The sequence below is a fragment of the Schistocerca cancellata genome, chromosome 2 (assembly GCF_023864275.1).
Source record: "Schistocerca cancellata isolate TAMUIC-IGC-003103 chromosome 2, iqSchCanc2.1, whole genome shotgun sequence".
Lineage (NCBI taxonomy): Eukaryota > Metazoa > Arthropoda > Insecta > Orthoptera > Acrididae > Schistocerca > Schistocerca cancellata.
The window spans coordinates 580,765,422-580,778,315 of record NC_064627.1 but is presented as its reverse complement, the minus strand read 5'-3'; the positions used below and the strand labels follow the sequence as shown (position 1 = coordinate 580,778,315).

At 38.0% G+C, this 12,894-nt stretch overlaps 1 protein-coding gene across 1 annotated transcript in view; it reads left to right on the top strand.

The window, feature by feature from the left end:
• LOC126162188 (uncharacterized) overlaps window positions 1-12,894 on the top strand; it is a 319,012-nt gene that overhangs the window by 30,003 nt on the left and 276,115 nt on the right. Inside the window, exons 2-3 of the mRNA XM_049918515.1 lie at window positions 1,084-1,305; window positions 1,421-1,605. Of these exons, the coding sequence (XP_049774472.1) occupies window positions 1,122-1,305; window positions 1,421-1,605 (369 nt within the window). The 5' untranslated portion in view covers window positions 1,084-1,121. The remainder of the gene's footprint in view (window positions 1-1,083; window positions 1,306-1,420; window positions 1,606-12,894) is intronic.

Sequence of the window (12,894 nt, the reverse complement as noted above, 5' to 3'; positions counted from 1 at the left end):
TCTTCAGGAACCACACATTTGTCTGGCCTCTCAACAGATACACCTCCGTTTTGGTTGCAGCTACGGTACAGCTATCTGTATCGTTGAGGCACGCGAGCCTCCCCACCAACGCCAAGGTCCGTGGCTCATGGGGGGAGGCATACTTTAATATGTGACCAATTACAAATAACTCTTAACAACCACAATAATAACTACACATATTCTAACTTGACAAGTTCATTATTAGTATTAATACTTTGCTAATTATAATGAAAAATTACATATTCACAAGAAGAAAGTGTTTTAAAAAATGAAGGAAATGTTTGACATCATTTGATTTCTTATATAGTTTCTTTTTTTATACAAAATTTTGTGAAATATGAGTTGTAAACAGTTGGTTTCTGAAATATGCCAATTCCAACTAAATGACTTAATTATTTTGACTGCTTGTACTAACATTTCAGAAGTTTCGATGCTAAAATTACATTATGTGATATAACCTACTACCTTGTGAACCATGTTAAATATTATTAACTATTTACAGTTCTAATAATTTTCTGAATTTTATGTAGTGTATTTCTAGAACTTTTCTCTGACAATTTTCTATATTTCATACAAAAACTGCATTACATAAATGAATTATTATCTTTCTCGATGTGAAATTATTGTTTAAACAGAATGGTGATATATGTACATGAAAATCAAAACTATACAATTTTTTTAATATTATAAATAAAACAGTGAATACTTAGAAAAAGTTAACTATTCCAAATAGTGTTAGATAATGAGGTAATTTTGACCAAGGACATGTTCTGAGGCATCAAGAAATCATCAGTTTGGTAATGGAAGTATGTGACATTGACAATAGCTTGAATACAATAAGAAGGTTCAGATGGTGGATTTTGGTTAAGTAGTTACCTGGAGAGATGAAGAGGCTTGATTGTGATCATATATCATAGAAAACCAATCCTTGGAATGAAGACCACAACGACATATGTAATTAGAAAAGCAATGTATTTATTGTTAGCTAGCAGTGTTTTATCTCATAGGCTTGGCATAGTTGTTTCATGTAAAATAAATATTCCTTCTATCATTTTAAAACAGGGTGGAGACATGTATGTTGCTCGTTACAAAAGATAAACATGTGGCATTACGCTGCCATAACGAAAACAAGTGAAAAGAAACTTGATGAAAGTTGTGGAGCCACTTTTGACAGCAGTGTAGACGGTAATATGGAAAGGAGTGAACTAGAAGCTGATCTGCAGCTACGAATGCAAAGAAGTCTTGCACAAAAAGTACTGGAAAGATCAAATTTGTCAGAAACTAGTAAGTCACTTATATAACATATTTTGCATTAACAATCCTTAACGAAGAGCTGAGTTTTACACATTTTTCTGTAAACATAGTCATGCCAAACTTTAAATTTTGTTTTGTTTTGTAGGTTCATTCCATGAGTCGCTTAGAACAAGTATGTCAGACTCACTTCCAAATCTATCCAGCCAAAGCTGCGCGGAATCAGAGAAACCAGAACATAATAAAGATAACAGTTTATTCCATTTTCTCAATAACATGAAAAGTGGTTCAATTTGTAATAAAAAGCAAATGGATACTTCATCTTCAAGTTTTGTAAGTATGGAATTTATTGTTGCACTGTGAGTGTAGTATATAATTTTTTTCCTTGGATTTGAAGTTGTATAGGATTGTTTAAAACACATGAGCTTTTGGAAGTATTCCTCCTTGGCATTGTCTGGTGACTGCTAATTGTGTAGTGGAAGCATCATCTGTTTATAGGTTCCACTTGCCAGTCATGACAGCTTCGATGGTGATGATGATGATGATGATGATGATGATGATGATGATGATGATGATACCATGTCATTAACTCTAATAATAGCTAAGCAGTGAATGGGTACTGCTATGGCCAATATTAATTTGTTTGGTTATGGAACTGAAACCTTACCAGATGTGATGATGACACATTAATGTTGTGACAGATGGTGGGAGCTAGTGTAATGATCATTGCTACCATTGTAAACCAGGTGAAGAATCATGCTGAAGATTTATTTTAAAGCATGTGAACATGAATAAAGTACAGGGTGCCCATGATTAAAGTTCCAGTTTCAAAACACTGTAAAAAGAGAATCACTGCTCATAGTGATGTCAAATTTGAACAGCATATTAGTGACCTGGGAGAAATGTGAAGGAATACACAAAAATTTAACAAAAATTTTACCAATGGGTGGTGCTGTAAGTGTCCTAATGTAAACTGGGTCAGCTGTAAATGACAGGTGAAATGCAATACGATGGCTATGGTTTGAGTTGCACACTGCACCATCCATACCATTCAGTGCGTGTGACTGCACAAGTTCGGCAGCTAGCAGTTGTGGCATTGTTAGTTAGGTAAGTCCATCCACCATGGAAAGAACATATCACATCAGATGGGAACAATTGGATGTTAAATGTCCTGAGGCCAAAAACCTCATAAAAAAGCAAAATGACATTGGTTTTTAATTGTTGAGAGACTGACACAAGACAGGCTCAGTGTGCTGTGCACTGTTTTCTGTCATTAGTTGAAACTGAGAAACAGCTCTTTCCACTACAGATAGGAGTTTCTTGGAGCTCACGTTCAGAATGCGTTGCGCAGTGCGTGCCTTTGGTTCAACTCCGTTTGTAAATGGAGCTCTGAATGTAACATCTTTTAGATAACCCCACAGCCAGAAGACACACGCTTTAAGATCAGGTGATTGGGATGGCTAGTTCTATATAATCACCAAAACAGTCTTCCTGTTACTGATAGACTGAGCAATACCGAAGACAGGAAGTGAATTTTGTAGGATGGTGGAATTACCTAACAATTCCATTTTAATGTTGAATTGAAGAAAAGACTTTCCTTAAACTTTGCATTTTTAAATAAATTACTTCCATTTTAACAATTAAAAATTTATTTTTGAAGTTAAGAACATCCTTCATGTGGAATTGTAACAAAAGAACATATTTGCCTATTTTGGACATTGTATTTCAGATTATTATTCACTGCTGGCCAGGGTATTTTCATGCACCAGTTTTTTCACTGCTAGATTGTTTCCTTACAGGAATGCTTAAAAACACACTGTGTCAGCTGTGTGCTACAGCAAGAGATGATATGCTATACTGAATGTGGAAAACTTGCCATTTGCTGCACACTGCAGACATACTTTGGAATACCAAAGAAAAAAAATCTCTTAAGGACAATTTGGAAACTTCTGTGAATATTCAGTTCTTCAGGAAAAATTTAAACTTCACAACATGGAAAGTATTTTCACTATTTGTTAGAGAACACTGAAAAAAGGAAAAAGTCTTCTCTTGCAAGTATCTAAAGGAGGAGATCATTTAAAATTTAGAAAAAAAGAATTTTTTCCCTTATAACAATATTGCATTGTGTTTGTAGCATATCTAATACCCTACTGAGATCCCGTTTTCCTTCAGGCATTGCTCAATGTATCACGTCCATGGAGATTGTTTAGCTGGTATTGCATCAATGCAGTATATGAAAAACATTTTTAGAGGTAAAAGAAAAGTTCATTTTTTTTAGAGCTCAATTCAACCATAATATGTTTGGGCAGTCTTCTGTCTTTAAATTCTGTAGCTGACAATGCACAATTCAGTTAGCTCTAAATGGTTTACCTAAAAATGAATTTTATCCAGCAAACTTACAACGAGTATTTTTATAAAAATTCTTATGGTATAGAGGGGTAAGAACACTAAAGTACAGTGTCTGGCTATACTAGACTCTCTTGTTTAGTGTCTGTGTTTTGTGGATAATTATTCTGTGGGTTATGTATTGCTTTTGGTTACTGTATTCTCAAGTGCTGTTTGACATAAAATGTGCCAGCGGCCAGCTGCTACAGATTCAAAGTCTGCACCAATTGTGACATGTGGCAAATGACATTTCCACACCGGTAACACAAAGTCTGACTATCTGCACAATCTGGCAAAACTGTAGGCTGTAGCAGTTCTTGGATGAAGTCATGCCTTGTGTTTGAGCTGTAATGCTAAGTCTACACCTGTGATTTAGCAGTAAACTGCACATTGTCTGAATGCTTGGAATGCAACATCTCACAATTGAAACCAGTTGTTCTGTAAATTCTTGTAGCACCTTCTCCCTGAATGAGTGTAACTGTAGCACAACTACAATGCATTTCATTTTATGACACACCAGTAATAACAGTTCTGTCCAATAACATTTTTGTATTCATGCAATTTCAAACAACAGAAAATCCAGGATGCAATAACGACAATATTGTGAGGACAGATTGTTACTCACCATATAGCGGAAATGTTAAGTGGCAGACAGGCACAGCAAAAGGACTGCTAAGCAAGTAAGCTTTCAGCCAAAAAGCCTTTATCTGAATTTAACACACACACACACACACACACACACACACACACACACACACACATATTCATGCAAATGCAACACTCACACACATGACCATTGTCTCTGGCTGCTGAGGTCAGGTTGCAAGCAACTGCATGTGATGGGAGAAGCAGTCTGGATGGTAGGAGTGAAGAGGAGACTGGGAGGGGGAGGGATAGCAGGTTAGGGGTGGGGGGTGTGTGGGAAAGAAGTGAAGTAAAAAGGCTGTGGGTAAGGTGATGCAATAGAAGGCTGTGTAGTGCTGGAATGGGAACAGGGAAGGGGATAGGTTGGTAAAAGACAGAGTAATGAAAGTCGAGACAAGGAGGGTTATGAGACCAAGTATGTATTACAGGGAGAATCCCCACCTGCATAATTCAGAAAAGCTGCTGTTGTAGGAAGGATTCAGATGGCACAGGCTGTGAAGCGGTCATTGAAATGAAGAACATCATGGTGGGCAGCATGCTCAGCAACTGTGTGATCCAGATATTTGAAACCCTGGCAGAGAATGTGATTGAGTTGGGTACTGAGTTACGAGCAAAATGCTCCTCTGTGGCTGGATGGTGTGACTTTGAGAGGTGGTAGATAGGTGATTTCAGGAGAACTGTTCCCATTCCAGCACTACACAGGTACATAGCCTTGTATTCCATCAAGGCCCAGTCTTGTTACTTAACTCCGTTTTCTGCTTCCACCCTAACCCCCCCCCCCCCTCCCCACACCCTCGTCTAACCTCCCGATTGCACCTACCCTCTCTTCACTTCATCCCTGTTTGTTCCCCACAAGAAACACTTCAATATCCCCTTCCCTTATTATGCCATCCCTCCCTTTCCCAGTCTCCTCCTTACCCCCACCATCCAGATTGCTTCTCCCACCATGCGTTGCCCAGTCTGACTTTGGCAACCAGACACAGTGGTCGTGTGTGTGTGTGTGTGTGTGTGTGTGTGTGTGTGTGTGTGTGTGTGTGGGGGGGGGGGGGGGGGGGTAATCCAGAAGAAGGCTTTTTTGCTGAAAGCTTACTTGTTTGGAAGTCCTTTTGTGGCACCTCTCTGCCACTCAACATTTCCAGTATATGGTGAGTAGCAGTCTATCCTTCTCATAATATATGCACACAGTTTATCACATACATTCACCATAAGAAATAAATAACAGTGAAACACGTTACACCACAGTTACTCCTTTGACTTGATGAAAACATACAAATTCCTGACGAAAATATTACATGAATTGCTTCTAAAAGGAAAAGAAACCAGATATAAAGATTAATAATAACATTAAACATAGTGATAAGGTATTATAATTGCATCACAAACTCAAAAAGTAATCTTGAGACCTACTCATGTCTTGCATATTTGTGGAATGCGCTACTCATATAAAAGCAGGTCGTCTACTTTAATTGCTGTAGAATGTGAAATGGAAATCATACTTAGATATTTACATGTTTCATACATAAATTGAAAGATACTTTTATTGAAATGATGTGGAACAAATCAGTGTAAAGGATATGTATAGATGATTCATGTTAATATTACTACTACTCATGCAGCTACACTTAAAACCAAAACAAAGTTTTTTTTTCAGTTGTTAAGCAGAAATTTGTCACTGGAGTAGGAGTAGTTGTACAGGAGAAATGGTTATAAATTAGATTTAAAACCTGTTTTGCTGCCTGTCAGACATTTTATGTTACTAGGCAAATGGTCAAACATTTTTTATTGCTGAATATTGAACTCGTCTCTGAGCTGCTGACACCTTTAACAATGGGTAATACAGATCATTTTTTCCTCCAGTGTTGTAGGTATGTACATCACTATTCTCAATTTTTTTGGATTATTTATGATGAATTTCATTAGTGAAACTATGTTTTGTGGTAACACAGCTAAAATGCCTAGCTCCTTGAAGAGGTATCTACATGACTTCTACAGGTGACTGGTGCATATTATTCTTACTATTCACTTTTATGCAATTGACACTCTATTTCTGAGTAATGAGTTAACCCCAGAAAATTATTTCATACACTGCTATTGAGTGGAAATATGTAAAATATGTCAGGAGGTTGATATGTTTATTTCCGAGATTAGCAATTATATGAAGAGCATAAGTAGCTGAGCTTAATTGTTTGAGAAGCTCAGTAATACGCTTCTTCCAATTCGAAATTTCATTATGTACACTCAAAAATTTGGAGCATTCTTACCCTACTTAATGACTTCTGCTAAATTGTTGGTATGACACTCTCCATTGGACAGAACTGAATGCAATGATTTTTCAAAATTTGGGGAGAGACCATTTTCAGAGAATACTTAATAATTCTTTCAAAAATGTCATTTACCAACTCTTCTTTTGCTTCATTTCTGATGGTACATCTGCAAAAAGTACCAATTTTGCTTGTTGAATGTCAAGTGGAAGGTCATTCACATATGTAAGGAATAGGTGTGGATCCAAAAGTGAACCCTGTGTGACTCCCTTTGTGATTTTGCCCCAGTCACTAAAATTTTCTACCTCTCTGACATTATCTGAATTATTCACTATAACCCTTTGAATTCTGCTTGTCAAGTATGATTCATATCAGCAGTATGAAAAGCCAACCATCCCAGAAAACTTGAGTTTTTCAAAGAGAGTATCATGATCTTCGCAATCCAAGGCCTTACTGTTGAGTACATTACTTTCTTAAATATTTTGGAAAACAATGTCAGTATGGAAACTGGACTCTAATTGTGTAAGTCTCTCTTGTCACCTTTCGTATGGAGTGGTTCAGTAATTGGATATTTCAAACTGTCTGGAAAAATTCCCTGTGCCAGTGATGCATTGCTTGTATCACTGAGAACATTACTTATTGAGTTAGAACAACTTTTCAGAATTCTGTTTAAAATTCCATCAACCCCACAAGAGCTTTTATTTTTCATTTTACAATTTGTATAATTGTATTAATTTCAGTGTAGGATGTTGGTGCTTCTTCCGGTTGCATGAAGTTTTGTGGAATGACATTTTTAAATATATATCTTGCTGCAAGTGAACCATGTATTCCTATATTTGCCACTATATTTAGAGAGTGATTGTTATAAATACTTGCAACTTGTGAATTACCAGTCATTACATTGTCATTTAGTGTAATTGTTATGAAATCTTGTACACTGACTGGCTGCCCTGTCTCACATTTGACAATGTCACATATAGTTTTAATCTTATTACCTGCATTATTTATTTCTGTCAGGATATGCATACTTCTGGAGATGTTAATGACTTCCCTTAAAATACTACAGTATTTTTTTTGTGGAATGGAAGTAATGTTGGATCTTGATTTAATCTGGCCTATTTCCCTCTTTCTCTTACATGAGATTTTCATTCCCTTAGTTATCCATGGCTTACTTTTTTATGAATCTTTTCAATAATATTTTAGGAAAGCAGTTTTCAAATATTGACACAGATTTACTGTGGAATAAATCAAATTTGACCTTAGCATCTCTTTCCACATATACTACATCCCATACCACACATTTTAGCTTACTCTTAAAACAGTGTACACTCTTCTCATTAATAAGCGTCATTGTATTTGATGAACCTGCTTCAGGGTTGCAAGGTGCCATATTGTTTATTACTTCCATTAATTGTGCATCATGATCAGATCGTCCATTAGCAGTTGGGTTTACGTTAATTGTTACAGCCTAAGCATTGCCTGTAAAAATGTTATCAATCAGTGGCCTGATATTTTGCTGCATGTGTTGGACAATTGACTACTGAAATTATATTGAAAGACACAAATAATAATTCTGGTTCATTTTTCGTGTATGTATCTTCTAAGAAATCTACACTGAAATCTCCACAAACTACTAACTTTTCTTCTTGCCTGATGGGTAGCTCAATAATGCATATAGATTTTTCATAAATAGCAGAAAGTTTCCTAGAGGGGATCTGTAGACTGTTAAAATTATCAGAGAAGTATTCTGCAGTCACAAATCACAAGCACATGCTTCTAGGTTCTGATCAACACAAAAACTATTTGTTTCAATATTTTTGACTTTGTGTCCAACTTCTACAATTTGTTTTGGAGCATCACTTTATAACAGTAAGGCATGTCATACTACTTAGAGTGGTGAGTGGTAGCTGATGCTTTTGACAAAGGGCGGGGAGTGTAGCATCGCCATAGCAGCCATTGCAGGGTGTCAGCAAATGGATCCTTTGAGGGCTCTGGCACATGTGGTGTTCAAAGGTAGACAGTCTGCCAAGAAATCTTTAGCAAAAATGTTATTGGATGTAACTGTTGTGTGGCTTTGGTACCATTACTCTCATTACTTCATCATTCAGATGAAAGATGCTATAAAAACTGAGTCAATGAGTGGTTTTGACTGCAAGAGGTTACATTCAGATGATGTGTGGTTTACCTGTAGACTGTAGGTGTAAATGTAGCATACCAGCTCCAATAGAAGACTATACTTCCTCCAGGAACTTCTGCAGCCTACAGTGTTACCAAATTTGAAGATAGCTGGGTTTAGTGTTATCAGCATGGCCATGTTATTTGTCCCATGTCATGATTGGTGTGGACTTAGTCTCTGTGGCGGTTAGCTGCTGGCCATGTTTTATTTCAAAGAGTGTACTGTAGTACTTCGGCACTATATGATTCACGCATGGTTGCCTGTTGTGAACAGTTACGTGCCAAATATACAGGACAAGAAAATACGTAGACTGCTAGTTTTGTGAAATATTACGTTTTGTAATCTTTTAAAATAAAAGAGTGGTACTTGCAACCGAAGAGATAGAAATCAGAGGATTTGCAAATTAAAACCAAATTAAACCAAGTAATAAATTTGTAAATGCAAGTATTAGCAATTGTAGCACATTTATTACTGGGCTATGATAATATAATGTTCATCATCAGCTGAATTAAAACTTCAGTTATTGTGTGAAACACAAGAGAGAGACATGTCTTATCCCAGGGTGAAAGAACTGCGAGCGTAGAGCAACAACTAGGCTTAACATGATTTGTGTATTCAGTGTATTTAGTATCATTAAAAATTGTTTTAGTCAGATCCCTTGTGAAGTAATAATGTGCTGTAATCAGTACTAAGTATGCCATGATGTGGGGCTGTACAGTCACACAATATTGAACCAGATATATGTTACATACAGTTTGTTTGGCTCTAACATCCAGCTAACCTGCCTGTATGCACCCATAGCATCAGAAAACTGGGTGACATTCACCAAGCTGTATATAAACTGTTACAGACTTCACTGCTTGAAAATCAACATACTAAATATGAAGCATATTTCTGCCTGATGCTAAACCATGGTCCTGTAGCCAATAAAGGTATACATAAAGTCTGGGAACACTTTCAATTATTTATTGCACAAGAACTAAACATTGACAGATGTCATACATATTGCTTTTCGAAGAGAAACTCTGAAAGTTTTTTTACAAACATTCGATATGCGAACCATGAGTGACCCGGCAGTTGTCAATAGGATAATCGAATTCTTGCTATACATGTCCCAGCATGGCATAGTCTACTGTGGCAGTTGCTTCCCGTATTCTCTGCCAGAGCTCTGTTACATCACGTGGTAGAGGTGGTACATACACCAGATCTTTAATGTGTCCCCACAGAAAAGAATCACATGGACAAAGAATCAGTGGACAAAGTTCAAAACCATCGTACAATATGCGTTAGATGAGTATGTGCCAAGCAAGATCGTAAGAGATGGAAAAGAGCCACCGTGGTACAACAACTGAGTTAGAAAACTGCTGCGGAAGCAAAGGGAACTTCACAGCAAACATAAACATAGCCAAAGCCTTGCAGACAAACAAAAATTACGCGAAGCGAAATGTAGTGTGAAGAGAGCTATGCGAGAGGCGTTCAATGAATTCGAAAGTAAAGTTCTATGTACTGACTTGGCAGAAAATCCTAAGAAATTTTGGTCTTATGTCAAAGCGGTAGGTGGATCAAAACAAAATGTCCAGACACTCTGTGACCAAAATGGTACTGAAACAGAGGATGACAGACTAAAGGCCGAAATACTAAATGTCTTTTTCCAAAGTTGTTTCACAGAGGAAGATTGCACTGTAGTTCCTTCTCTAGATTGTCGCACAGATGACAAAATGGTAGATATTGAAATAGACGACAGAGGGATAGAGAAACAATTAAAATCGCTCAAAAGAGGAAAGGCCTCTGGACCTGATGGGATACCAGTTCAATTTTACACAGAGTACGCGAAGGAACTTGCTCCCCTTCTTGCAGCGGTGTACCGTAGGTCTCTAGAAGAGCGTAGCGTTCCAAAGGATTGGAAAAGGGCACAGGTCATCCCCGTTTTCAAGAAGGGACGTCGAACAGATGTGCAGAACTATAGACCTATATCTCTAACGTCGATCAGTTGTAGAATTTTGGAACACGTATTGTGTTCGAGTATAATGACTTTTCTGGAGACTAGAAATCTACTCTGTAGGAATCAGCAAGGGTTTCGAAAAAGACGGTCATGTGAAACCCAGCTCGCGCTATTCGTCCACGAGACTCAGAGGGCCATAGACACGGGTTCACAGGTAGATGCCGTGTTTCTTGACTTCCGCAAGGCATTCGATACAGTTACCCACAGTCGTTTAATGAACAAAGTAAGAGCATATGGACTATCAGACCAATTGTGTGATTGGATTGAGGAGTTCCTGGATAACAGGACGCAGCATGTTATTCTCAATGGAGAGTCTTCCGAAGTAAGAGTAATTTCAGGTGTGCCGCAGGGGAGTGTCATAGGACCGTTGCTATTCACAATATACATAAATGACCTGGTGGATGACATCGGAAGTTCACTGAGGCTTTTTGCAGATGATGCTGTGGTGTATCGAGAGGTTGTAACAATGGAAAATTGTACTGAAATGCAGGAGGATCTGCAGCGAATTGACGCATGGTGCAGGGAATGGCAGCTGAATCTCAATGTAGACAAGTGTAATGTGCTGCGAATACACAGAAAGATAGATCCTTTATCATTTAGCTGCAAAATAGCAGGTCAGCAACTGGAAGCAGTTAATACCATAAATTATCTGGGAGTACGCATTAGGAGCGATTTAAAATGGAATGATCATATAATGTTGATTGTCGGTAAAGCAGATGCCAGACTGAGATTCATTGGAAGAATCCTAAGGAAATGCAATCCGAAAACAAAGGAAGTAGGTTACAGTACGCTTGTTCGCCCGCTGCTTGAATACTGCTCAGCAGTGTGGGATCCGTACCAGATAGGGTTGATACAAGACATAGAGAAGATCCAACGGAGAGCAGCGCGCTTCGTTACAGGATCATTTAGTAATCGCGAAAGCGTTACGGGGATGATAGATAAACTCCAGTGGAAGACTCTGCAGGAGAGACGCTCAGTAGCTCGGTACCGGCTTTTGTCAAAGTTTCGAGAACATACCTTCACCGAAGAGTCAATCAGTATATTGCTCCCTCCTACGTATATCTCGCGAAGAGAACATGAGGATAAAATCAGAGAGATTAGAGCCCACACAGAGGCATACCGACAATCCTTCTTTCCACGAACAATACGAGACTGGAATAGAAGGGAGAACCGATAGAGGTACTGAAGGTACCCTCCGCCACACACCGTCAGGTGGCTTGCGGAGTATGGATGTAGATGTAGATGTAGATGAGTGAGATTGGGGAGGCCATTTAGTGAAACGGTTGTCCCCCTCTGTAGCACGGCTGATCCATTGATGTAGCAGCTTCGTTTTCGGGTACCCATGAACTTCACGATGAAAATGGGGTGGAGCCCCATCCTGCTGAAAGATGAATGGAGAGCCTGTTTGCATTTGAGCCATCAGCCATTGGTGCACCATGTCCAAGTAGGAATATCCAGTGTTCATTTTCCCATTAGTGCAAAAAGTGGATTCTTCGTTAAAAATTGAGCAATCAACAATGCCATCCCCATCGTCATTCAATCGTTGCAACTGCGAACAAAACCCACAACGCTTGTCTTTGTCGTCGTCATTGAGCTTCTGTATGAGGTGAAATGAACCTATTTCTAACAGGTAGCAGGAAAATATTGCAAATGGTGGTTTGAAAAGCATTACTTTCAAAGTAAATTTCCTTTTACGCAAGATGAATTATGTTATGTGTGAGAATGTGCGATGAATTTCTTAAATCACAGAGCGTTTGACTCTCATTTAAAACTTAACGCCTTGAGGACTAGCCTCTTAGAAGAATTTTGAGCCCAGGAAACCAGACGTGTATGTCATTATTAAAGTTTTACTAGCCACTTGTGTGATATATCTGTGATTATAACAAATGCAGAAAAGGCCATATTATAAGTGAAGGCTTAGCTTTTCTTGTAGCTTATTAATCTTCAAGACTACTATTATATGAGGAAGCCTAGCTTTTCTTGTAGTTACAACATGTATATTAATTTAAATCAGTAGCTTTTTCTATTTGTGTGTTTGTGCTACTTATGTGATCTTGCTATAGGCTGACTACATTACATGCCTATGCTCTGAATATGTGGTGTCATTGGCTGGCGAGATCACGTGACATGAGCTATGATTGGCTTACAAGACG